Here is a 25,638-nt window from a genome sequence, read left to right on the forward strand (position 1 = left end):
GAAGTATGCTTGCTACAAGAAATGGCAGTGCTAAAGTCCCCAAAATGGCTTTGAAATATGGTTATGAATATTGGATTTCGCTGACGGGGTACAGCAGCAACAACATGGGCCACGGCCATGGCCCAAAGGGGCAGTTCACCACACAGCTTGCACACATTCTCGACAACAAAAGGGCACATGTCCAGGACTTGTTGATCTGTGTGCGCGCAGAACAATCCCTCAGGCACGAAACCTGATGGTAAACGGTTTTGCAGGGCGGACCAGCCATGATGAACTTGTTTGGCAGCAAGAAGGGCAAGTCGGTGAAGGCCAGCAAGAAGTCCTCCAGGAGCTCCTCTTCAGTCAAAGATGACACCTCCACGCAGCCCAACTGGCCATCCTTGTCCCCAGCCCCTTCCATGACCATCCTGGGAGACTTTGAGAAACAGCGCGATGGATCCCCACTGCTTGAGACTAAGAGCTCAGACCTGATCCCCAGCTTTGCACCCCCGCTCAACTTGCAGGCAAGCAACAAGCCCACTATGCCCTCCTTTCCCTATACACCGTAGCTGCACCCTTCGTTAAGATGGTCCCTCCCATGCAGCTGTATCTAGATCATGTAAGAAACCACAGATGGCACCAGCAGATCGGCGCATGCATGCATTGCAAAATTGCACTTCCAGTACTCAGGAATGAACATGTCAACCGTGCTTGAGCAAGTGGGCGGTTGACTACAAATTACAACCCTTGTGGCCTGCCAGGATCTGCCATCTCCACAAGAGCCGGGAGCATCTGTGATGCAGTCCCTGGACAGTGCGCGCGCCACCAGCTTGGGAGGCCGCCAGCACAGCATCGACTCCCAAGTGCCCCTCACCATTGACGCCATAACCGAGCTCGACGGTGCGTCTTCACTCTCCTTCTCCACAGCCCACAATCACCATATTCCATACCTGTGCCATAAATACTACTGCCATGTCTTGAGCTCTTTCATTCCATGCAAATTTGGTGCTCCGGGTACTTTGTCAGGCGGTGGTGGGGCGAGCAAGATTTATGCGTCTGTCATATTGCTCCTGTCATGTTCTGAGCTTTTAATTCTTGTCAACTCGGTACTTTGTGATTTAAATGTAGCAGGGAGAGCAACAACTAATTTAAGCAGGTGAGATGCCTGATGCAGATGTGACATCGCTGGCTGCCCCCGTTAACGAAGCTGCGCGCGCTGCAGAGCTCTACCGGCGCACCCTCCAGACTCAGGTGAGGTGTTTCACACCGGCTGCGCACTTGCTTGCACTGAAGTCTCAACCTGTAACACATGCCCAGCTCCGCGAATTGCCCTCGAGGTAAGTTGAAGCAGTTCAGCCACCAGCCCAGTCAGCATTTGGCATGGTGATCATGAGCGGTCAGCCGCAGCTTCCCATGCAGAAAAACTTGCCTATTGTAATCTGTATCATTTTCTGTCAATTGATCAACGACTTATCTTGCAAGTAACACGTATATCAAACAATGTATTTATCGAATACAAAACGATAAAAACCTGCTGCTCAAATGTGTTTCTGTGACGTGCAGGCTTCCGCGCCAGAGGAATCAGAGGCGGCGGCTGGACGCCGTTCATGGAAGGCCAAGGACGGCGCACTGCGTCGACTGGACTTCCAAAACCCGGCGCAGCGCACACACACCACTGCTGCCATGCACCAGCAGGCATGCTTCCCCCTTTTTAAACTCCTTCGATATGGGTTCAACTGGGGGACAAGGCGAGACAAACTCGTGTTGTGGTGCAAGAGTATGTTGAACAGTGCAGTGGCAACGCACGCTGCAAGGTTTCTTTTTCAAATCTCTGTATTCCCCTCCCGGAAATTGAGAGATTGCGCAGGCAAGTGCTCATGGGCATAGCAAACCCCTGGAAATTGAATCATGGGCCATTGCATGACGCGTGCTCTGTGGCATTTGACAGCTCATGATGTCATGGTAGCATACAATTAGCATGTAGGTTCTTTCTCAAAAATTCATCTGTCTGTGATTTTGGTGCTGTTTTGAGCTTCCCGGCGCCCTTTTGCAATTTGATTGATATTTGGGCAGGCCACAACACAATTGAGCCCACTTCCACGGGTGCGCCTCTGAATCGGGCGGACTAATGATATTACGCTGATGTTATGGTGGTGTCAGGTGGAGGCGGCGCTCGCATCAGCGGAGCGGCAGATAGAGCGGCTGCGCGTGCGTGAGAGGGGCCAGGCACGCGCTCTGATGGAGGCGCGCCACCAGCTGCATGAAGCTTCCTCCGCCTCCTCTGCAATCTCCGAGGACTGCACTCTGTCGCCCGAGGCCGGTGCGCGCGTATCTGGCTATGCCATATCTCCAATCATATCTTTGTGACAGATTCTGCCGTCATGCTCTCCTGCACACTGCAAACTGCCCACATGTGGAATCTTGTATGGGACTGGTGACATGAAATTAGCAACAGTGCATGATGGCATTCTGGGTTGCAAGGTTGACGTGACACTTACTGTAGCTCTGACACGTAACACGGTGGGCCATGTCTCCTCTGCGGAGGACCCATTGCTTGCCTTTTGTATTTCAGGTAGCCATAATTATCACTCTCTATGGAACAACTGGGCTATCAGTAGTCCAAGGCCTTGATGTCGTGCACTCTTCTTTGGGTGACTTATTCTCCTCAACGGTTCAATGGCATCGAGAAACTCCTCTCGTGCGTGCAGCGTCGGAGATGGCGGGCCTGCGGCGGTTGCTGGAGGGCATGCGGCAGGAGATGCAGGGCCTGGAGGACGAGCTCTTTTCGCTGAGAGAGGAGCGTGCCGTCGTCGAAATGGAACGCGCGGCCGCGGCCGACGAAGCCGACGCCGCGGCTGCCGCGCTGGCCGCCGCCACCCGCCGCCAGGCCGACCTCGTCGCCGCCGTGGACGAGGTGCGCCAGCATGGCCATCTACGTGAATGAAGTGAATGGAAGACACATTTTCAGGCGGGTGGCTAGGTGCATGGGGAGCAAGCGCAACTCTTTAAAAGCCATCTCCCAAAGGGAGGCACAACACAGGGCCGGTGCATCGGCGCATTCAGATCCGGCCCCGCTGGACAGCTTTCTTGGGCACAACGGCATTCACTCTGGCGGCAGCAGCCGGAGGAAGTCCCATGGTCCCAACACGCTGTTGAAGTCACCCTTGAATGACACACCTGACAGAGGTACCAAGCGCAGGGGTTGAACAGTGTTACATTGCCTGAGCAGGCGCGCGCGGCGCTGAAGGGTGCTGCCCGCGAGAAGAGCGGTGCCCTGGCAGCGGCGATGGAGGCTCGGGACGCGGCGCGCGCCCGGCTGGCCGTCGTCGAGGCGGCGGCCGAGGCGGCGCGCGCCGAAGCCGAGCGGGACCTCAGCGCCACCCGTAAACGGGCCGAGGAGCTCGGCGACGCCCTGCATGCCGCCCAGGTACTGTACCCCCCCCCCCGACTCACCCCTGCCAGACAAGGGAAGATCAGTAATGCAACACTTGTATTCTTTACTGCCCACACCCGGCTGCGGCATGCAGCCAAGCACACCTCTCCGCCTTGGTGGATTCAGACCTGGGAGGCAAAAAGCAGATGCCTTGAAGACCTGCAGAGTGCTTGAAAGCCTCTGGCAGTGCCAGTGGCAAGCCAATTGTCCTGACGGTGAACATGATGGGGTCGTGTGTGCGCCGTGCTGACATCAGCATGTGATGACGGTAGGCCGAGGCCGCTGCGGCGGCTGAGCGTGCGTCAGAGGCGGTGGAAGCTGCTGAGCGGCTGCAGACGGAGAATGCCGTGCTGTCAGACACCTTCAATGATCGCTTGGACGCTGGCGACCGCGAACTCAAGCAGAACAATGAGACCCTGCACGCCGACATCGCCAGGTGTGCCCTTCTTTTTCAAAATTGAATTTGAAGTCATCTACACTGCCTCCCAGACCACCAGCACCAAGAAAGTGAAATAAGAGGGGGAATGAAACCCACTGGCATACTGCAATGCTGCCGGTGAGTGGCTCATTTCCTACTGTTCAGTCTCTTCAGTGGCCTTGTCCCATTGTCTGAACAGCCACAAAAAGAGTGGAGCGGAGTGCTTACAGCTAAGGATTATTAGATGCTTTGGTGCAGGGCGCTGGAGGCGGTGAGGGCTGCAGAGGAGGAGAGGGCGGCCAAGGATGCTGAGGTGGATCTGCTGAGCAGCCAGCTGGCAGCTGCCACGGCCAACCAGCAGCGCCTGGCAGAAGTTGACAGTGCGCCACTCCCTCCAAACCCCCCAGACCTATCTATATGTCCGGGGTACTCTATATAGCAAACCTTAACTTTGCGTTGTCTGCCTTTCAAATTGCTAACCTCTCTGTGTGTCATGCACTGCTCTGACACAGAGTATCTTCCCTTCTTCATATTCCAGCTGTCTTGTGCAGCGCAAGGCGTCAGAGTGCAAATTCAATGCTGAGCGGTGACGGGAGTCTCACGTGAGAGTGTTCATGTGCAGCACTGGCGGACGAGGCACTGACAGCGCTGGAGGCAAAGACAAAAGAGGTGGACGCCCTGCAGAGCAGCCTGACTGACTTGGAGGCCCAGGTGGAAAATCTCACTGCTGAGCTGGCGCGGACAAACGAGCAAGTTACCAGCCTCAAAGGCCAGGCGAGGCCTCCCCTTGCATGCAACTGCACAGTAGCACCGTGCTGCACTGGGCCACGCAATGCGGCATCCTTTCTGCCCCGCAAAGTGTGATTCTCACTGCGATACTTACAGTATATGTATGCAATGTTGGCACATGTTTGTGAGCGCTGACATGAGGTCTGTGTGGGGCGTGCAGGTGGAAGCTGCGGTGAAGGCGCGCGCGGAAGCTACCGCGCGGGTGGAGGAAGCTGAGCGGCAGGTGCAGGAGCTGCAGGAAGCTGCTTCAGCCCTGAACGCCGAGCTTCAGCAGAGAGACTCCACCCTGGCACAGCAGGTGCCAATCATTTCTAGGGCCTCAGCCTGCTTGCCAGAACCACTTTAACCCCTTGACATGGGTGTGATTGACAGGGCTTCATCACCTACTGTCGTCTCAGCTGTGGTCGTCAATGTTTCTTGCAGGCAGACCACCTGCAGCAGAAGACAGAAGGGCTGCAGCGGGCAGAGGTCGAGATTGCGTCCCTGAAGGAGGCATCAGCAGTGGCTGCTGGAGAGCAGGAGGCTCTGCAGGCAGACATAGCGGCAAGGAAGGCTCAGATTGAGGAGCTCCAAGCTCAGGTGAGCCCATTTCTGCGGGCCAGCATTAAGCGGGATGCATGCTTGCTTCTAATTATAATCACCCGTGAATCTGTGTGTATTTAGACACCTGTTGCGAGCCACCAGAGGCTCATTGGGCTACTGGGCTGTCTCTAACTTCCCAATGTCATGCCTTGTAAAGAGTGGAGGAGGATTCAGAGGCAGTGGAGTTGCTGATTGGCTTGTTTTCTGGCAGATTGAAGAGGTGAAATCTCAGATGGCGGCCCAGCACCAGGCGCTGAAAGAAGACAAGGAGAACGCCATCCAACAGGTGGGTCTTGAACTTTTATTTTTCTTTTCTCATATAGCTAGAGAGATTGCCCACTTTGGAGGACCCTAAGAATCTGTCTTTCAGTTCCAGAGCAGCAATATGCTAGGCACCGGCTTCCTCCTGAAGCAATTACAGATACAAGCACTTGTGGTGGAAAAAGGGATATTTTTGTTTAATTACTGCAATTTCTTGGGTGCCTTCACACGTCGCAAGTCAAACTGACACTTAAGGGGTGCAGGCATTATAAGTTGATAAAAGGGCGCTGACTGAAGCCTGCTGGCATGTGCGCGCAGCTGCAGGAGGAGCGTCAGCAGGTGCTGGCAGAGTGGGAGGCCAAGCTGGAATCGGCTGCGGAGGCCACCGAGGCCGCGCAAACCGCACACGCCGCCGACAAGGCCGCCGCCGAGGAGGCAGCCGCCGCAGCCGCCCAGGCCGCCGAAGGTGGTTGTCCAGACTTTTGTCATCATTCAAAGCATTTGTGACTAATTTTGCCTTAGCTGGTTGTTTGCACAGCCAAACAGGCCAGTCGGAGGAGGGCCAGTGCAGCCGTCCAAGAATTGCACCCCCCAGCCTTCGCAGATTCCTTTTGGCAAGCCGCAGACGAGACAGTGTATGTACAAAATATGCAATCCAGAAATGTTAGCTCGTGAATGGGCTTAGACACAGCAGGTGGTAAGAGCCTGAGGGTCCCTGCACAATAATCCAATAGGACAAGCAAGGGGAGCTCAGAGAGGGCTCCATGGTCGACCGTTACCACAAGTGATCATGGTGAAAAATTGGCCGTCTGTGCAGATGCGGCACAGCGGGAGGGTGAGCTGGCAGGGCAGCTGGCGGAGAGAGTGCGCGAGCTGGCGGAGATGGAAAAGTGCATGGGCTACCTGCAGGTAGGAGCAGTCAATTTTTTAGTAACTGCTTAGGACATCTGAGCCAATGCAGCGGCCCTCTTTGTGCCGGAATGGGAGAGATCTGGGGAACATGGGATTGCTCTGTGATCACGAGCCATGCATGCCCATGCACCAGAATGTGCATGACACATCAATGAGAAATTAGTGAATCACAAGCTGCATGTGAGGATTTATCTTTTCATGGCTACTTGTCACATCAGTTGATGGTTGGTATATCAAACAACATCTCCCCTCTGCAGGCGGAGGCCGACGAGCGCACCGGGCAGCTGGCCGACCAAACGGCGCGCGCCGAAGCGGCCGAGACGGCCGCCGCGGATCTCACCGCCACCGTGGCTGCCCGGGACACCGCCATCATAACCCTGCAGCAAATTCATGCACAGCAGGTATGCCCTGCTGATCTAGTTTTCTCTTGGAACCTGGGTCAATAGCCGCGCCGTGTGCACTGCCGAAGCCACACAGTTGTGTGAGGAAGACCAGAGTGACTCATGCCTGCAAATGGCGTCAATGGGAGCATGCTGAACGATGGCTTTCATTTGCCATTCTTATGGTGACTTAATGCAAAAGTGTTCATGGCAACTTGAAAATTTCCAAAGCTTCACGTTGTTCTTGCGCAGGAGTCGGCTCTGCAGGAGCGATGCGAAGCGCACAGTGCAAGTGAGGCTGAGCTGTCAGCGGCGAGGGATGCGCTGCATGCGCTGACAGCGGAGCGCGACGGGCTGCAGGCTGACCTGGCGGCCAAGTGCGCGGCGCTGGCAGCTGCCGAGCAGCTGGCGGCGGAGGCTGACACAAAGCTGCAGCAGCACTGCGCAGAAGCTGCCGCCCAGAAAGAAGCGATTCAGAAGGTATCACCCCTTCCTGGGCTGTCTTCTGCGTTCCTTGTTGCAATCCGCATAATTGGAGGGTTCTTGAAAAATATCCCAGCTGCCATTCTTTGGTTTTCTGGCTGAGAACGCAGTTGGTCAATCTAGTGGGAGCCTACTTGAGTTTTATGAGGTTATGAGGATTGCAGTGCAGGGAATCACTTGACGCTCAATGGGTTACATAATTTGGAGTTGCACGCACATTCTGACAGGGCTGCTGTTGATATTGAATTCGACATTCAAATTTTGAACAGGCGGCGGCGGAGGAGACGCTGCGCGCGGATAGGGCGGAGCGCAACCTGGGGGAGATGCGTGCGCTGCAGGCAAAGTGGGAGCAGGAGCTGCTGCAGAAGGACAGGACCAACGCAGAGCAGGTGCTCGTCCCCTCTCTCAAGATGTTGTGATCCAATCTGTGTTGCAGGATTGTTACAGCACCAGTCCCTGCTGTTCCCGACCTCTGCTTATTGAAAGTGTCCACTTCCTTGAGGTTGCAGCAGATTTATATCACTTCCAGCTCGTGGCTTTGAGATGCAATCAGCAATCCTGCAAAAATACATGCACAGGCCAGGCTGCTATCCATTACCGTGGTAACTCTGAGGCATGTTGGGGTGCATTCAAGCTCAGTTACAGCCAACATGCATGGATCCGAATTTAAATTGAAACTCGCGCGCGGGCGCAGGTGCGCGTGCTGCAGGCGCAGCTGGCGGCGAAGCGGGCGGCGCTGACAGAGCTGGACGTGTTGGCGGACGCGGCCGGAGCAGCGGCAGCGCAGAACTCCGCGCTCTCCACGGAGCTGGCCGACAAAGCGCGCGCGATCGCCGAGCAGGACCGCAAACTTGCCGCCATGCGCGACCAGGTGCCTTGATCTAATATTCCTAAAGTTGCCAATGTCCTCGATCAGGTGCCTCATGCTGTGCTGCCGGCTTGTGTTCTATAATCTCAGGAGAAGGCAAGGAAGGTGGGACCGGCCGCAATCGACCAATTGTGACTTGCATGCAACATGCAAAAACCCAAATGACCTATCTTATGGAAATCACTCGAGGCTTGAGTCCTCTGAGGGCATATGTGCAATTTTCTGCAGACCTTCGGGTGCTTTGGACATGCACCAGCAGCGAGGGTATGCTTTAAAGGCTAGAGTTTGGAGCCTTTGGGGCAGATGCTCAGATAGCACGGATGCCGGCGCTGACACGAAGGATTTGTGGTGCAGGTGGAGAGCCTGGAGGATATGCAGAAGGAGAGCCGGGCGCTGATTGAGAAGAAGCAGGCTGAGGTGGCGGCTCTGCTGCACGAGCTGGCCAGCCACAGGGCCGACATCAAAGAGCGCGATGACCTGGCGTCCGGCCTAGTGAGTCACACTTGTAAAATGACAGCGCCCTTCTGTGATCCTGTCAGCGACTGGTAAATACCAGACTGCTGGAGCAGGGGAGCATGTGTGACCCATCTGTCAGGCCTTGCCGACCGCTCCTGCATGGTTTGGGGGTAGATCAAGAAATAATTGCCAAATTAACTGGCTTCAATTTGGATTACTTGTGAAGGAAAGGATGCAGTGTCATTCTAGCAAGTAGAAAGGTGCATGGTGCAGATCATGCGGCAAATTACTGACCCTCGCTCTATGCAACCCCAGTGTCACGATAGGCAGGCTAGAGGGTGTTTGCTGGTCAGCTGCACACAGAATTTGCCAGTGCGCGCTAGACCTTCATGATTGTTTGATGTTCACAATTGAAATCCACGTTTGAAATCGTGTTCAGGCACGGAGCTTGGAGGAGGAGCGGTCGGGCAGGCAGGTGGCCGAGGCCGAGCGCGCAGCGGTCGCGGAGGAAGCTGCGCAGAAGGTGGCGGCGGCGGCTGCGGCGGCGGAGGAAGCTGCTGCGCTGCAGTCCTCGCTGGCCGCCAGGCTGGCGGCCGCGGAGGCTGACCTGGCGGACACCCGCACCAAGCTCGCTGACGCGCGCATGGATGCCGAAAAGAAGCTGCGCGAGCACTGGGAAACCTCCAGGTGTGTCCGGCACTCTCTTGTTTGCGCAATATACACCAAGTGTTGCTCTGCAACTGTCTCAACTGATTGCTCCGCACATCTAAGGAAATGGCCCATGCAGACTTGCCCAATGAGATACACCCCATTGTGATCCCTTGTGTTTTGATCTTGTGCTGATTGCATGGCCCAGTTGAGATCCTCTATATCAAAGGTGGGCCTCTCTCATTCTTGTTCCTTGCACCAAACGTGACTTCTGAGATCAAGAAGTCTGAACACCACCCCGTGAAATTTGCAGGTCTGAGATCGGGAAGCTGAAGGTTGATCTGGACACGCGCAAGCGCGCGGTCGCTGAGCTGTCCAAGCTGAAGGCCGACATGAAGCGCAGCGGCCACGTCAGCGCTGCCGAGGCAGCCAGCCTGAGACGGTCCCTGGCGCAGCGCGAGGACGAGCTCAACCGCATGCGCCGCGCCTCCGCCGAACCCCCCACTCCCCGGGGGGTGCGCCCCCCGCTCCCTGCAGTCCCCCCAGTTCCCCCCGGTCGATGTAGAAAAAGTATATCTGAGTCCTGCATAGCCTGGGAACCTGCGAACACAATAAGAGCAGTCCAGCTGTCTCAGCTTTGCAGCTCGGCGCATGAACCGCGCATCCGCCGAGGCCCTCACTTCCCGGGGGGTGCGCCCCCCGTGGCTGCTAATTCAAATGATTGTTGCGTTCTTATTCCACCCACAGGGCCGGGTGCATAGCAGCCTTCCATGTCTTGGCATCGCCCACCAATGGCATGCCAATCCCATTAAACTCAGGCCAGTCCATCACCACCTGGAGCCATCTGCATGTGCCTTCATCCAGTGGCTGATTTTGCCGTTTGCTGAGTTGGGCGCTGGACACCATGCAATGGGCCAGTAAGGTGAGCTGTAAGTAAATTGACACTTAAGGGAGCGTGCTGTTTGACAGGGGGATGAGATGGATAGCCTGAGGGCTCAGCTGGCAGAGCTGCGCGCAAAGTACGATGAGCTGGCAGCACAGCACTGAGACCAGACCACACAGTGGCTGACCGGGCACTATGTGGGTGTGTACAGTCTTGCAACCAAATGCAAACACTCAGCTGAAAGCAGACACATAGATGCGGGGAGTGCTAAAACAAGTGACTTGTTTGCACAACATGAGGTGCGTGCAAGGAGAGGAGTGAGCAGCGCCTGTCGCTGATATCAGCAGCAGTACAGCCTGCAGGGGAGGGGATACCTATCGCTCTATCATTCGCAGTGAGGCAAACAGGTACATAATGACTTGTGTTACACAATGAGTGACGTACATTACATGAAAGCCAGCGGCACGTTCAGCAGGTGGCCTTAATGTTAGGGTAGACATCCTGAGACGGTGATATGTACATAAAATTAGGTAGAGGAGTGTCCAAGGTAGTGAGTCTAATTTCATAGCCCTTGCGGCAATTGGTGAGCACAGGGCAGGTATTTGATGCGTGCAGTTTTGCGTAGTGCAAGTGATTTTGTGGAACAGTGATGTCTGGTTATGTAGTGTAGCTAGGGAGACACTCATCTACCTATCCACCGTAATGGTCTATATAAATCTGATGCTAGCAGTTGCATCAGCCCGTCCGTGCTCAACTTTGGGTCACTCTGGCTGCCAGAGTCTAGCTGAATACATATAAGGTGAGCGATCATGTGTCAGGGAACACCCCTTTCGTCATTAATGGTATTCCACGTTACATGAGGCTGGTACAGTGCTCTGGTGTAGGATTGAAGTGAGGCTAGCAGCCTTGGCAATTGCAAATTGTGCCGAGCTACTTGCAAAAGCTATCCGGGGTGATATATCAATATTGGTGCTCACCTTGCAAGCTGTTCCTCCTTGTTATGGTGGCCACCGGGTGCTCAACAAGATTTATCACGTTTGCTTTACATGTTCCCAATGCCAGCATGCCATGCTGTATGACCCGACCAGCTGTGCGCACCCTCGAGGCCTTGAGTGGAAGCCTAGGCCATAAGGCTCCGCAAGCTTGGCTTTAAAGCCGAAATTTTATTTTGCAAAGTTCATGAATATGCTGCTGCACAAATTGACAGTGAGCAGGCTACATCTTCTGCATCTTGATCCGTGGCGGCAACAGAAAAGTATGTTGACATCAGCAATTGCGATCCAGAGCAATCTTACCCTTCCTCAATATTGTTTTCTTGTGCATGCTTGTGAGGTAATGAAAGCCTGCCACATCATCATTCTTTCGTTCAAAATGTCTCACAACAGAAATCCTGTGTAGAGAGTATCTGGAGCATACAGGCATATTTGCGGATGAAATTCTGATTACCGCATCCTGTAATTCACGATTGCACGTGTGAGTGTCGCTTTGCTGTGCAACTGGAAGATGTAGAAACTAACATCGGTCCCACCTCCCCTGACCTTTCTGCCCAATGAGGTTGGCGCATAATCAGGAAATTAGACAGTCAGAGTCTGGAAGCGAAAGACTTCCTCTAGGAAGTCTGTGCGGAGATGACGCAGCGCACTTCATAGCGACCCAGAGGATGGAGCTGCCAGTGAAGACAAGCAGGTCTCAGGAGCTGGCCTCGCCCCAATCGCTGCCCCCGACCCCCAAGCGCCGCAGCAGGCGTAGGGAAAGCGAGAATGCCAACCCTAATGCCTTTCCTGGCATACCTGAGGAGCCTTCATCGTCGCAAGGAAAGTGGCATGCCAGTCACCAGACAGCTGACAGTCATCTTTGGGGGAGCACAAGAGAGGACCCTGGCTTGTCAGAAGAAGCGCAGCGGGTCAAGGCACATCAAAAGTGCATTGCAGATGGCGTGGACTCGAAAATTTCGAGCACTGCTGCTTTTGATGTCTTCTCGCCTGCAGACTGGAAGCAGCAGAGCTCAAGAGTCCCTGCCCCAGCGCCAGCACAATTGCAAGGGCTACGAAGGGGGCCACTTCTGCCCCTCGAAGAGGAGCCCTCACTGGAGGCAGCAGTCCAGCAGGACAGACGCGTGCCAGCATCCAGCCGGCCTGCTGCAGATGCGCCGAGCTTCAAGGCCAGCAAGGAGCAAAGTTGGGAAGACAGGGTCTGGGAAGAGATTGCCCACCTACCCCATGGCGGGGCAGAGGGAGCAGCAGGCAACACTGCAGTATGGCTGCCTCATGTGCCCAAGCATAGCAGCATCTCTCTGCAGGCGCTGGCACCCGCGGGTCAGGTCAACAGCAGAACCCAGGACAGAGGTGCCAGCAGAGGCAGAAGCACAACAGCAGACAGGGCAACCCCTGCTGCAGAGGCTGCACAGACAGCCAGGGAGTACAAGCCCCCAGCAGAAAAGCCCAAGCCGCTGCGCACAGGAATGGAAGCTGCCACCTACCCCTGCTACATCGAGATCCTGCAGAAGGCACGCCTCAGGCCGGAGCGGCCGCCCGGCGTCCCGCCGCGCCGCCGCCCGGTGCAGCCGACCGCCGCGCGACCGGCCGCGGCCGCTGCGACCCAAAAGACAGACAAGGCTGGCGGAAAAGGTGTGCAGAAATTGCACCTTGCCCCTTGCAGAGCCTCACCCAGCAAGTCCAGCCAGTCCTGCGCAAAGAAGGCACTGCAATTGCTTGTCATGCTTAAGTGGTGCACATTTGTGCGCAGGCGCACAGCCCAAAGCGTCGCCGCAGCCGGCGCAATCGGCGCGCTATGCAGCGCTGGCAGCTTCACGGCAGGTGCTGGAGCCGAAACGGGGCCAGGGGCGGCCGCTGCTGCGCACCGAGCAGCGCTCAGCCGAGAAGGTCCTCGGCGCGGCCCCGGCGAACTCTAGGGCCGGCCACACAAATACCTCTGCGTCAGTTCTGGCAGACGCCGGAAAGAGGCATGAGCCGAAAGACCCGGCGCAGCTGCGGCGGGGAGCCGGCCTTGAGAACATGCCTCCAGCGGGCGAGCGGCAGGCGGGGGCAGGCTACGCGCAGCTCCTGCGCGCAAACGCTGGTGCGGGGGCCGCCGGCAAGACAGCTGCCGCGCAGCTGCCGGCGAGGCGCGTGCCGCGGCCGGCCTTCCGTCCCAGCGGCTCCAACGGCTGGCGCTTTGGGCAGCCCACTGTTACTGTGAGCCCTCCCTCCCTACATCCAGGCCCAAACAGCTGCACACATCCCAATGCACCAGACATTTCCATGGCCGGAAAGGAGTGCCAAGAGATAGATCGGCTTTAAAAGATTGCCTTCATGCAGTCCTGCCTATACTGTGATGTTACAGGTTGCCCCGCTTGGAGGTGATACGAGGCCTTGGGGTCCAAAGGGATACATGATGGGCAAGAGTGGCTGAAGGGTGCGTGTGGGTGGCAGGTGGGCGAGGATCTGGGGTACGGGACGGCGCATGCGCGCGCGATGGCCGCCCATGATCGAGCGCGCCGCGAGAGCGAGGAGAAGGTCGCGGCCGCCAGGGCCGCCGCCGAGCAGGCTGAGCGCCTGACGTGAACCACCCCACCCCTTATACCAAACTCATGCCTGCACTGTACATCTCCAGTCTGGCCTCTGAAAACAGGGCATCAAACATGGCGGATGAGGGACAAAATTTGAGGGTCTCGGGGCTAATTTGAATGGCATTGCAATTCCTCCAACGATAAATTCGTAATCATGCCATTCGAGATTAAGGTTGTGTACATGAGCTGGTGACAGTCGATGCAAACGATGTAATTTGCCCCACTTAAAGGTGATCTGAGGCTTTTGGGTCGGTAAGGGCTAGTTGGTGATGGCGAGTCGGTGAGGTGTTTGTTGTGTGGGCGCAGGAGCAAGGCGCATCGGGCGGTGGAACAGCAAGCGCAGATTGCAGCTGCGGAGAGAGCGCGGGCGCGGCTGCTGCTGAGCTCGGACTACACGCTGCAGGAGCGGCTGGAGTGGGCCTCCAACCCCGACGACACCCGCTCCCTCCATTCCAAGTAACTCACCTTCCTCAATCAAATTCCTTTGCATGCCTTGTTATAGGTTGCCCCGCATAGAGGTTCTGAGGCCTTTGAGGTCCTGGTTGAGGAGAACTACAGACTGCCAAGCTGCTTTGATGAGTACTGCTAATGGGTTCTTCCAGCCTGCCCATGCCCTGCTCTTGCTATTAGCGTGTGCTCCAAGTACTTTCCTGCTCCCTCGTGCAACTCTGTCTATCATCCAGCAATCCTGTCCACTAATTTCCAATGAAGTTTTCATTGGATCATGAAATCTTGACTGAATGAGCATAACCCATGCCCTGCTAACCTGCAAGCCCGCAGCTTTCACATGCTACAATCATGCCGAAAGGCAATGAAATGGAGCTCAGAAAAGCACAGGAGTGAGCAGATATTCAGATGCTGTCTATTAGTCATTCATGGTGGAGAATATAATATTCACCAGGCCGCACCAAGCCGATTTGTTGCGAGGCTACTCTGAGAGGGAGGACATGTGTCCAGGCTGCTGGCGAGCAGCATTGGCCGCTGGCCAGCAGACTCCCTGCGGTCGTCCTGGGGCCATCCGCTGGTAGGCGCCTCAGGGAAGGCAGCACGCTCGTCTGGCGCGGCACGCCACCTCTTCCCGGGGACGGCAGCAGCCGCCGAGCCGGCCGGCCGCAAGCGCAACCGCGCCCTTGAGTGCAGCCCAGCCGAGCAGCAGGTCACACCCTCTGCCTGCCTCTGCACCGAGCTTCACAGCCGCTGTCGACGCTTGCAACAGTGTCCTTGTCTGTTGGCCTGCAGCCTCGAGGAGTCCTTTGCAGCAGCATGCTGCTGCAGCTTCTTATCAGGGGTGATGAGCACATCTGATAAGCTTGCAGCCTCCTGCTGCTTTTGACAATTTGATTGCATGCCGTGTTACTGAAGCGTTTATGCTGCGGTGTCCAGGTGTACGACATGTCTGCCATCCGTGCTGGACGGCCTGAGAGCGTGCTGGACGGCCTCAGGGAATCGAATGGGAGGGGCTGCGAGCGATCCATCGACATGGCTGGCACACCGAGGTGCGCTGAAATCCAATGGACCTCCTCTACAGGCATTTGGCTGGGGAAATGTCCACCAGTTTCCTTGCAGCCCCTTGCGCATGACAGAATTGCAGAAATGCAAAGGATTCTTGCAGGAAGTGTTGGTTGCAGGATGGCAACCCTTTGCAGGTGCTTCCAATTGTATGTTATTGTCATGGCATGCTTGTCCACCGTTTCATTTACATGGTCTGAGTGATGTGCCACTGATGCGGCCAGGTCGCATGTCTCAGACACGGTGCTTACGGGCTCAGGTCCTCTTTGCGACCTCACGGCCGCACCTGGCGTGCACACAATACCGGCCGGCCAGAGGTGCGCTGAAGCACAATGATTTTGTCTTGAAGGCAGGCTGAGCCTTACATCATGCAACCCACTAACGCTGGCAGCATGGCCTTGAATCTGGGATTTGCAGACTTGCAGGTTTGTGTCCGAAAGATCATCCAGTGGTGGCTTACGGTATATCGACTGACAAAAGTTCAAGCAACTGACATAATGTTATACACAGGGCTGAGGCGGGTGATGACGTGGAGCAAGATGACTGCCCAGACACTGTGACGAAGACACTTGCTCGCGCAGAGGCCCAGCAGCCGCAGCGTGGCTCCGGCTTGCACTGCAACCCAGTCTTCGCAGACGCCCTGCACCGCTCGCAGCAGGCAAGCTCATTACTTTCTCTGCCAAGCCCCAAGCGCTGCACGCCTCTGGCCTGAGCCAGTGTGTTTGTTGTGTTTTGTGGTTTGCACTAGAAGAATGGGGAGAACTGCTGCAGCATGGCTGTGTGTCGTCACGCATGCTTGTGAAGGCAAAGTGTATTAAGGGGTCTCAATCTTGGAAATGGTATGCAATATATATGGTATGCATATTGTTCACTGTTGTTTGAGGCATCGTTTACCTGCAGCAGCTTCTCTGCAGCCTGCAGACATAATTTGATAGTGATAATAATAAGGATAAATATGTCAAATATTTTGACTGCAGGAGGTGCACAGCTTGCTGGAGAAGGAGGCGGTGAGGTGCATCTTCATCCAGGACAACCCCACCTTTGACTCCCTGCGCTCCTCCCTGGGGCTGCCCCCCTCGCAGCTCACCAGCGCCTCTCAAACTGCAGAGCAATGCCAGCTCGCCCTCAAGGTCTCCCATCCTCACCCCCCCACTTCCCATCTATATCTTATCTTTTCTACCATCTGTCCAGTGGGCCACATTTTCAGACGATACAATATAAAGTGCGGAGCCTTATTGCAGAACAAATTGCTGGCTTGCAAATACCATTTTTGCCTATGGCAGAAACAGCGTGTAACTGTGATAACAAGAGCAGTAGTAATATTACTACTGATAGTAATATATGGGTTCAAGATGCGTAGAGAACGCACTCATGACGCCCGTTTGTTCATTCAGGATCACAATGGCGAGGCAAAACAGCGTGCGGCGTACCAAATGCTTGGCCGGCTAGAGGTGCCGGCCGATGCGGCGGCTGCCACCGATGCCGAGCGGCAGAGCAAGCCGAGCGGCGCCGAGCAGCCGGCCCTGGGCGGCCGCGCCGCTGATGCCGGCGGGGAGGTGTACATTCTGGCGGCAGCCGACGCTGTGGAGGGCGCTCTCAACTCGCACCAGGTGCGATATCGGCGCAATATCACCCTTTTGAAGAAATCTTAGAAGACATCCCCCGCTTTTTTGGATTGTTGTGACATGTGCCCACCACTGGCGCGTATAAACATGTTTCCCCCTCATCAGTCTAGGGAAATGTGGGACATGTCTAGCATCCCTGTCTGTCACGCAAGTGTCGTGGCTTCCAGGTCCATCTGGTTTCCAGGGTCCAGGATCATGACGTGTCCAGCAGCGGCAAACCGACCCTTGCATATTGCAACCTCAAGGCACGTTGAAAGAAAAGCATTCAAAGCTCACCGGGCTGTGCATGCGCAGGCGGCAAAGCAGGATGCTGCAGAGGCGCAGATGCAGGGGGCGCGCTCGCAGAGCGTGTTCAACTCCAGCCTAGGCTTCCTGGGCAAGGACTACGCACCGCTGGAGAACAGCCTCTCCGCGCATGGGCCCTCACCAGACACCGGCATTGACACCTGTGCGCACATCCCTTAACATGAGAAAGATTACATGCACCCAGTGTGCAAAGCGCCAATGGTTGATTGCGTCTTGCTTGAATGTTGCGTGTTCAACAAGGGGAATGGTAGGTTGCAGGCCTTTACCTGCAGCTTGTCTGCAGGCCCACCTTGCCTCCTGGCAGGAACAGCCTCCTTATCAATAGAAATCTTGAAAAGCACAAAACAGGTGCTGAGAGCTGCAGGGTTCCTCACTTGTTGTGTGCATAGCATCCTCCGCTTCTTTCAGCAGGTCCTCGGAGTGCATTGTAACTGCAATGAGGACTGTGTGTGTCGGGAACTGGTTGGTGACATGGTCACCTGAGCATGGTGAAGATCAACATCCGTTGGCGTACTTGCACCTTAGATTGTGCTGCATGGCTCTGCAGGCGAGGTGGAATCACGGAGGGCGGACGATGTGACGCTATCTCTGGACTGGCGACCCGCCAATGCGCCACTGACACGTGTCTGTGAAGCAGGTGAGCAGACCTGCTTCATTCTTACACATGTCCCTACACTGCCCTGATCAGACACTGCAGTGAGAAACAATCCCCCTGCTTTGATGGTTGCTTGCTAAATGGGTGCTGTGCAATTCACACCTGTCTCGTGTCGCACGCATTCTAATTACATTGCAAGGCAGCCCTCTCTATCTTTTTTGGCGCTCGCTGTGCATCTCTCTTTCTCTGCCCAAGTCACATCAAAGAATATGGAATTGATACGGGTGTTTGTGACATGCAGAGTGGAGCCCGGCAGCAGCGGCGTTCCAGGGGCAGAACAGCACAGTGGATGTCTCACAGGCAGGCTCCGCTGCAACACAGGGCTCCATAACTGAGGGTGCTACAAACACCGTGGCCCCCAAGAAGTGGTCCTGGCTGACCCGATGGGGCTGCTTTGCGCCAGCAGTGCAGCCATAGAGTGGAAAAAAGGTGGTGAATCTGAATAGCGGGCAGTAAATATGGCGCATTTAAGTCTAGATGCTGAGTTGTGACCGGACATGAATAATACTGCTGGCAAAATTGTGAGCACTTCACCTCAACACTGGGTGGCAGAGTAGAGAGAATTTGAGCCTCGGGCAACCTTTTCATAGCAATTGTCAATTGGAAGATACTGTTGACATCACAAAATACAGCTGGCCTGCCAGGTTCTAGTCTGACAAGCACTGATGCTTCTTGCACGAATATTGACGATCGCGAGATTGAAGACTGTATGGTGCCCCAGTGGATTAATCAGTATTGTTCCAGTTCTGCATCACAGAAGCAATATGTGAGATAAGTGATTGGCACAGCTTGTACTGCATGACATGTTGCTCAGGTAATTACAAGCAGATTTGCTTGCTATTGAGCTTGCCATGGCTGTACAGGCTGACATGTCTCCTCGATAAGGAGGGATGTGGTAACAGACTTGAATAGCACGCAAAAGACACATAACATAGCTAACCACTGGTAGTATTGTTATAAATCTACTTATAAATTGGTCCGTGAGAAGACTCAGGTCTCCGTCTCTTCCCTTAGCTCCTCCTCAGCTTCCTGAAGCTCCATCAACGCATCGTTGATGCTTGTGACAGCAGCCTGCAGAGGACAGGATTCTTTAGAACACATCAAAGGAAAGCAATGCTTCATTGCAGGAACCAGTGGCACACAAGAAGATACCGAAGCACCGGTGGCACATTTGAAGTATCTCAATTTGGTGAGGGCGACAGGAGGCATTACAGAGAAGGGCACACCTGTAGCTCCAGAGTGGCCTCTGTGAGTGCATTATTGAATTCTTCCTCTGTTGGCTCGGGTGGCCGACTGCAGCAGTGGCCATGCCCATTCGCATGAGCCCCTTCTGCAGTAAAAATGGCCATGGCAGGCATCAGGTGTCATCTCACGCAACGGTGCAGATCGCTTCTGCAGGTTGTTTGTGGGCATGACATGCTTGCAATACGTATATACATGTGATATAGGCAGAGCATGCGCCCATGACATGCATGGCGAGCTGCAGGGGCTGTCACCTTCATCTGAGGGGTCTCCAAGGGAGCTGCTCTGCTGCTCGACTTCCTGCCCCTGCTGCCAGCTGAACCTCTCCATGCTGGCTTCCTTTTTCAACGCCTGCAGACAACAAAAGATATGCCGCCAGGGGTCAGGGACAAAATAATGCATCTGCCAAACGCCAAGCCCCACCCTCCCCAAAACATTTTTGGCACGACCATGCAGACAAGCTGACAGAGACCCTGTACCGAGATTGGCTCGCGAATTGGCGATTGTTGGCCCCTGCGCTGCCTCTTAAAAACACCAGTGATCTCAGAATAGTCTCTGTGTGCAGGAGCAAGGCGCCAGCCGGAGTCGCTCAGTCGCCATGGTCCACTGGTGCCAGCAGGGGACTCTAAACTAACCAGGTAGTTTACAGTCACCTGACGCCAGTGAAGGCAGGGGGAATGTACCTGATGGACGAGGGTGAATTTGAGCTTTGCCCCCTCGGCCTCCTGCAGCTGGCGCAGGTGGGCTGCCAGATCAGGCCGCGCCAGGTCACCGCTGAGCTGCGCCTCCGCCGCTCGCACGCTCTCATTCACCTCTGCAAATGCGCGCGTCGTATCCACCATCAGCTGCCTGCATTCAACACCCATCTTGCTGTGAACGCGCTCCCTTGTCATGTGTTGTCAGAAGATTAAAGGGACTTCGTGAGGGGTCAAAATTTGTCTGGGTGGCAGCAGAAGGGACGATGTCATGTCAGTGTGGGATAGCTGTCCACTGTCACGTTATGCGGCACAGCTCCAGTCATGACTCTCCGCAACAATTGATGCAACGGAGCAAATGTCATATGTCTGTTGAGTGTCATGGTAATGAGAGGAAGCATGACTTGCTGGGCACACACCTGAAGGGCCCTTCGTCTTTGGAGCGCAGGTACTCTGTGAAGGCGTCGTTGAAGCGCACATACTGGCGCACTCGCCTCTCCTGCGCTGCCTTGAACTCGCCCAGAACAGCCAGCACCTCTGCAGACTCTGGCTGGGATGCACACATGGCTGTCTCTGCCCTCTTAGGCCGCTGTATCTAGTTGGGACGCTATCCTCTGGCTTGCCCTGGAATTGATTGAAAGGCGAGCTGCTTAGCGCATGTCCTCGCGGCGGGGAGGCTGGTACGTGTTCTCCTCGTTGAACTCCTTCAGGCGCTTCTCCAGCCACTCGACGACGGTGGGTTGCACGAAGAGTCGCGTATCGTCCAGATCCAAGATAACAAAGCGCTCGTTGGTTGGCTTGCTATCGTTCAGGCTCAGTATGAACTCTTTGGTTGGCACGTCACTGCACATTCACACATGTAGATGAGGCTCAACGACATCATATCACGATCATCAAATCTTGATTTACACACATAGTATGAGGAAGATCAGTTCACCACTGCAGCAGGACTCCACGCATCGCTGACACCATCTAGCCATCAACAAATGGGCCTGGCTGGATCTACACAAAGGGATGAATGACTGATGCTTCCTGGTACGTACGGAATGTGCTCAAAGCACAAACATAAAGAGGAAAAGAACGATTGTGAGATCTAATGTAATTATCCATGAAGGGTGAAAGCTGTGCATGCTCTCTTGAACCAAAGGATCGATTCGGTGGCGTTCCTTTCGCAGCTTCCCATCGAGAGGAAGCCGCCCGATATACATTGCGTCGCCTCCTCCATGTAGGGCAAGCCGCATATATAAGCTTCCTGTGACTAAATAAAGCTAAGAGCAGGGTGTTTCCTTGACACTAGAAGTGAACATCATGGCAATGAACACTATGCTCTCGTCGGCAAGCAGGCTTGCCCTTGGAGACGCCCGGGTATTGATGCAGCGTGTCACTGCACGTCTCTACACAAGCTCGCCCCAGGTCCAGATGGGATTTGGCAGTCATTCCTCAGACAACGACCCGGAAGTTCTGGACAGGGAAAAGGAAAGGAACCTGAAAGGTCAGTATCGGGGCGGTGATTAGTCCGAGAACAGCTGCAGAACCGAGAGTCTCCGTGACTTCTGTCTTTTCAGTCTGTTCTAATGAGGTCCTTTCCTGGGATTTGAGTGGAATGTGTTGTGCTCATTGTGACTAAGGTCACCCCACTACAGGCACGCCGAAGTCTGCCGTGAAAGATTTGGAGGAGGGCTGGAACGAGAAACTGGCATCGGACTCAGAAGCAGCAGTACGTTGAGCCCACCTTCGAATACTTTTTGCTTCTTCTTGCACACATTGCTGTCCAAGGGAAACGACAGGAACCGTCAGCTCTGGATCTGGGTCACAGACCTTTTGATCCTTCACCCTGCAGGTGAAAGCTGAGCGCCATCACAATGGAAGCGAGTCGATAGAGGATCTGCAGAAAAAATCTGTTCACCACATCCGGACAGAGCACCACGAGGAAGAGCATGTGGTGGGGAGCGTGGCCCCCAAGTAGTGTGCCCTATAAAGGGCTGGGCACGTTCTGAGGATCGTTCCCACCCTACAAGCAGCAAGGATGTGCACCTACGTCATTTGAAGGATGTAGATGTGCCAGCAACCCTGTAATCCTTTGAGGGAAACACAAAGAATGTCATCATCGCTTGTGTAACTGTCAAGGTCCCAACAGGCCATCCTTATAACCTGCTGCACGAAGCTGGTTGGGTGGATGGCTGGTCTACAGCCCTCAAATAGTGCGTACATGGTGCACACATGAACGCTCATGGTTGACTTGTCTGCTAGAGGGACGAAAGGGCTGTGCATATGTGCAGGTATTTGGGTTCACAAGTAGACTGAGTAAGGTTTATATGTACAGTATCAAAGCCTGCTGTAATCTGAAGTAGTTCAATTGGTGTGCACCCACTTATGCTGGCTGTGCTCTTTCCCTCAGAAACGGGGCAGCTCTGGTTTGCTGATGCATCTTGGATTGCAGACTCAACTCCAAATGGATCTTGCTCAGTGAGCTGACATTGTACTGGACTAGAGAGATCATGGCAGCCTCTACGGTAGCTTGGGAGACAGCACATTTGCGTGGTAGGTTGCGTATGCACACACTGGGCAAGAAAGGCTTCCGCAGTGAAGGGAGCATGACCAATTGGGTGTATCCTCAGCAAATTTATATAGATTATGTGAAGGCTGGCATGCATGTGGAACATGCTGAATTTAAGTGTGTGGTGCATGTGTCTGTCAGTGAATAATCATAGAAATTTGAAAGATCTTTTGTGCTGGTTCAGGTTCAAGTCTCGCATCCCAAGCTTACCGATTCACTCAATAGTTTACAGATCAGGCCAGGAAATATAAAGATGTCCACACCAGGATATTGCAGAGATACTTCTGCTTAGCACTCAGAAGGGGCATGGTTTAACATCAATGTTCAATTATTGATCACTCTTGAAGACAGCACCCCTAAACAAGGAAGCGTGGATTGCCCATGACATGAGGCCTCTCTGGCCTAAGGTGCTGCCACAGATTAGCACAACTCCCTCATAGAGAACATGCCATGACAAGAACATGCCCAAGAAAAAGACCCGCATATATGGTGGATTTGGCTACTGCATCACCCCTGGAACCTTCCCCCTGGCATATCATAAAGTGCTGCTCAAGTCCCCATCTACTTACCAGGACGACTCTACTGCATTCTTGCTACCTAACAGACAGAACGTCTAGATAAACGTGCAGTTCAATGACCTTGACCATGTGCACTTTGTTTCTGTTTGGGGACTCAATTGAGTCCCCAAACAAAACAACATTGTCAGGCAACCATGGGCATGCCGTCACGTGAGATATGAGCCGAGACACATACAGAGAACCTTTCGATTTGTCCATCCTGGAGTTCATCCAGTCTGTAATACATCTGGACAAGTGCAGATGGTGCTGTGGGGCTGAAGTCACTCCACCACACATCAACTCGCTGTTGGTGTAAATGCATGGAGCAACATCAGGCTCCAGACAGACTGGCGCTCTCACTGGTGCTGGCTCTCATAGAGGGTCCATTTGCGTTTCCGGGCGCACTCGTTCATGGTGAGCTCTGACTGCAGGAAATACATCCCAAATGCCGGGCTGACCTGCGCGTGCAAGGAAGGTCGGTCAGAATGTAGGGAGGGATTGATCTCACAACAGTACAAAACTAGCACTGCCTAGGATGTTCAGGGACCTTTGCATATCCTTAAAACCCTTTCATGACATGAAGAAACATGCACCAATATCCTCATGAGATGGGACCAAGTGACTTCTTACAGTAGAAATCGAAAGGATACTGTCGACCGATGGCTGCTTGATCTCAATATGCTGTTCTTACATTTATAAAAAGTAATGACGCAAGCCCAGACAAATTGGATCATTCCTTGCTTGTGCAAGTGAGGAATATGGGCAGACTTACAATCAGTGCGGTCTTGCCGCTGACTCCCAGGGATGACCTGAACGCTGGCAGGTATTGATTTGCCAGGAATACTAATGTCCCTGCAGTAGCCAACGCCCAGCCGGCAGCCTTGCCACCAGCCACTAGACTCTGTTGAACACAGTCTTGTTGTGTCTGCTTGCGAAGCTCCTCCAGAGCCTTCTCCTTAGACATCCCGAATTGCTTTATGATTCTACAGTTCTCGTGTATCAGTTGTGCTGCAATGTTGACATATATTGATCAAGAAATCAATATTAGAACAGCAGTGATTAGTCCTTCGGCTCATGACCCTTGAATTATAATCTAGCTAGCTGATATCAATATCTAGGTAGGCATGTTCAGGCTTTCGAAGCACTAATTGACCAGCAGAAGAGAGAAAGCTGTCCTCATTTGACATTCATTCGTACCGTCTTAAGCAGGTGGTATTGTAGCCAAAAGTAGTTTGTAATCGCCTATCAGTGCACACTTGAGGAAATTTTCCTAGGACAGATCAAATCGGGCCGCGATCAGCTTGGAAAGCAACAGATCAAAGCAGATAGAAATATTGCTACAGAAGCAGTTTCATGTCTGGAGTAGCCAGAGGACGCCTGGCTGAAGAGCGCAAGGCTTGGAGAAAAGACAAGCCCTTTGGGTTTTTTGCACGTCCTGAGACTGCAGCTGATGGGTGAGCCTTGATGCTGACTGCTTCAATCAAACTGAACGTACTTTGAATGATGAGGAGGATGTTCACCTAGTTCCACGGCAACGCATGAAAACTCAAGAACACATGCCCACTGAACCTTCGTTGCAGGAGTGTGAACTTGATGAAATGGAACTGCCATATTCCTGGGAAGCCAGGCACTGATTGGGAAGGTGGCTACTTCCCCTTAACAATGGAATTTTCTGACGAATATCCAGCGAAGCCTCCCAAGGTACGTGTTGTCAATGCAGTTGGAACCAGAGCAGCCAGTGCTGTGCTTTGTTGTCAATCTGCCCTCTTTAAGCCAGCACTGACCTGTGTTTGTGTCTTCGTCCAGTGCAAGTTCAAACCAAGCTTTTTCCACCCAAACATCTACCCATCTGGCACAGTCTGCCTGAGCATCCTGAACGAGGTTTGTGACTGTCCGCCCTGGACCTCTACCTCCTAAGAAGTCATCTCTATGGAAATGCATTGGTATCTGACGATACTTCTATTGACAGGATGAAGGCTGGCGGCCCTCTATTACAGTCAAGAACATCTTGACAGGCATTCAGGTGACCTCCTGATTTCTCATGCGGATGTGGATGGCATAAATCACAGCTGTCTGCATTAGCGCGTGTATTTACCAAACGGGAGGGGAAGCCTGCGCTGAACTTCCTGCCATCTTCTGCACAGGACCTTTTGGACGACCCAAATCCTAAGAGCCCGGCACAGGCTGAGGCGTTCATGATGTTCACCCAGCAGAAGGTAGAGTACCGGAAGCGAGTGAAACAGCAGGCGCTGAGAAACCCAGTGCCATCCTGACTCTGAGCTTGACATTTTTCTTGAGCATGAAAGCTGCTTGAGAAGCTGACACACCAGCAAGTGCACACCTTTTGTTGGGGGCGGCTCTGCCTGGGGTTGCTTTTGGTGTTGCTGTGCTGGATGAATGGATCCCCTTGTGACAGGGCAAAATTGAGGTGCCTGCTGTGTGGGGGCCAAGGCTTAGCATGCCCACTCTCATTTGAATACTTTGTCAGAGTGTGCCTTTGCAGTTGCATTTCAACAAGGCACATGTGTATATCAGCTCCTTGAGAGCGTCTTCTAGGCAAGCCGGCAGCTTTGGAGATTGGCAGGTACACGTACCTAGTTATAGAAGCCACCGTGGCACTGTGTGACACTGTAGTATGCTGTACTTTATACGTTGCACAGCAGTACTACTGAGTATGACTTGCCGTTCATGACGGTCATAGTAGTACTTTCTGTAAGCTACACGAAGGTGACATTGGATATAAGCCAGCATGGTTTCTGATGTCACAGTCGTCACATTATTTATGATAACTGTTATTTTGAAATCAGGATCCAGAAGAAGTAGTGCCCTTCA

At 54.0% G+C, this 25,638-nt stretch overlaps 6 protein-coding genes across 6 annotated transcripts; 4 read left to right on the forward strand and 2 right to left on the reverse strand.

Moving 5' to 3' along the window:
* Positions 1-21: 21 nt before the first annotated feature.
* On the forward strand, positions 22-2,803 carry COCSUDRAFT_65418 (hypothetical protein; the record flags this gene model as incomplete). Its single annotated transcript, XM_005649047.1, has 7 exons — positions 22-27; positions 255-503; positions 741-879; positions 1,154-1,230; positions 1,543-1,674; positions 2,140-2,299; positions 2,688-2,803. Coding segments are annotated over 7 exons (879 nt in total), but the record flags the coding sequence as incomplete, so codon positions are not given.
* Positions 2,804-11,752: 8,949 nt separating this feature from the next.
* Positions 11,753-18,172, forward strand: COCSUDRAFT_61991 (hypothetical protein; the record flags this gene model as incomplete). The annotated part of the gene is made up of 14 exons (XM_005649048.1): positions 11,753-11,837; positions 12,081-12,719; positions 12,838-13,286; positions 13,524-13,651; positions 13,967-14,116; positions 14,618-14,816; positions 15,044-15,156; positions 15,394-15,486; positions 15,680-15,794; positions 16,147-16,299; positions 16,564-16,779; positions 17,089-17,242; positions 17,648-17,737; positions 17,997-18,172. The coding sequence occupies 14 exons, from the start codon at positions 11,753-11,755 to the stop codon at positions 18,170-18,172; spliced, it is 2,760 nt and encodes a 919-aa protein (XP_005649105.1).
* A 388-nt stretch (positions 18,173-18,560) lies between these two features.
* Positions 18,561-20,790, reverse strand: COCSUDRAFT_46856 (hypothetical protein). The gene is made up of 6 exons (XM_005649049.1): positions 20,630-20,790; positions 20,112-20,535; positions 19,681-19,846; positions 19,252-19,348; positions 18,982-19,085; positions 18,561-18,826 (listed from the first exon to the last, which is right to left on the reverse strand). Exons 2-6 carry the CDS (start codon positions 20,255-20,257, stop codon positions 18,746-18,748), a joined length of 594 nt encoding a protein of 197 aa, XP_005649106.1. The 5' UTR covers positions 20,258-20,535; positions 20,630-20,790; the 3' UTR covers positions 18,561-18,745.
* COCSUDRAFT_83653 (hypothetical protein) lies at positions 20,343-20,652 on the reverse strand (the record flags this gene model as incomplete). The annotated part of the gene is made up of 2 exons (XM_005649448.1): positions 20,343-20,535; positions 20,630-20,652. 2 exons carry the CDS (start codon positions 20,650-20,652, stop codon positions 20,343-20,345), a joined length of 216 nt encoding a protein of 71 aa, XP_005649505.1.
* Positions 20,791-20,936: 146 nt separating the features above from the next.
* Positions 20,937-23,764, forward strand: COCSUDRAFT_52996 (hypothetical protein). The gene is made up of 4 exons (XM_005649050.1): positions 20,937-21,184; positions 21,321-21,409; positions 21,533-23,264; positions 23,579-23,764. Exons 1-3 carry the CDS (start codon positions 21,001-21,003, stop codon positions 21,656-21,658), a joined length of 399 nt encoding a protein of 132 aa, XP_005649107.1. The 5' UTR covers positions 20,937-21,000; the 3' UTR covers positions 21,659-23,264; positions 23,579-23,764.
* A 205-nt stretch (positions 23,765-23,969) lies between these two features.
* On the forward strand, positions 23,970-25,539 carry COCSUDRAFT_28225 (E2 ubiquitin-conjugating-like enzyme). The gene is made up of 5 exons (XM_005649051.1): positions 23,970-24,260; positions 24,387-24,507; positions 24,613-24,687; positions 24,776-24,829; positions 24,951-25,539. The coding sequence occupies exons 1-5, from the start codon at positions 24,160-24,162 to the stop codon at positions 25,077-25,079; spliced, it is 480 nt and encodes a 159-aa protein (XP_005649108.1). The 5' UTR covers positions 23,970-24,159; the 3' UTR covers positions 25,080-25,539.
* The last annotated feature ends 99 nt before the right edge of the window (positions 25,540-25,638 follow it).

This window comes from Coccomyxa subellipsoidea, assembly GCF_000258705.1.
Source record: "Coccomyxa subellipsoidea C-169, whole genome shotgun sequence".
NCBI classification, from domain to species: domain Eukaryota; kingdom Viridiplantae; phylum Chlorophyta; class Trebouxiophyceae; family Coccomyxaceae; genus Coccomyxa; species Coccomyxa subellipsoidea.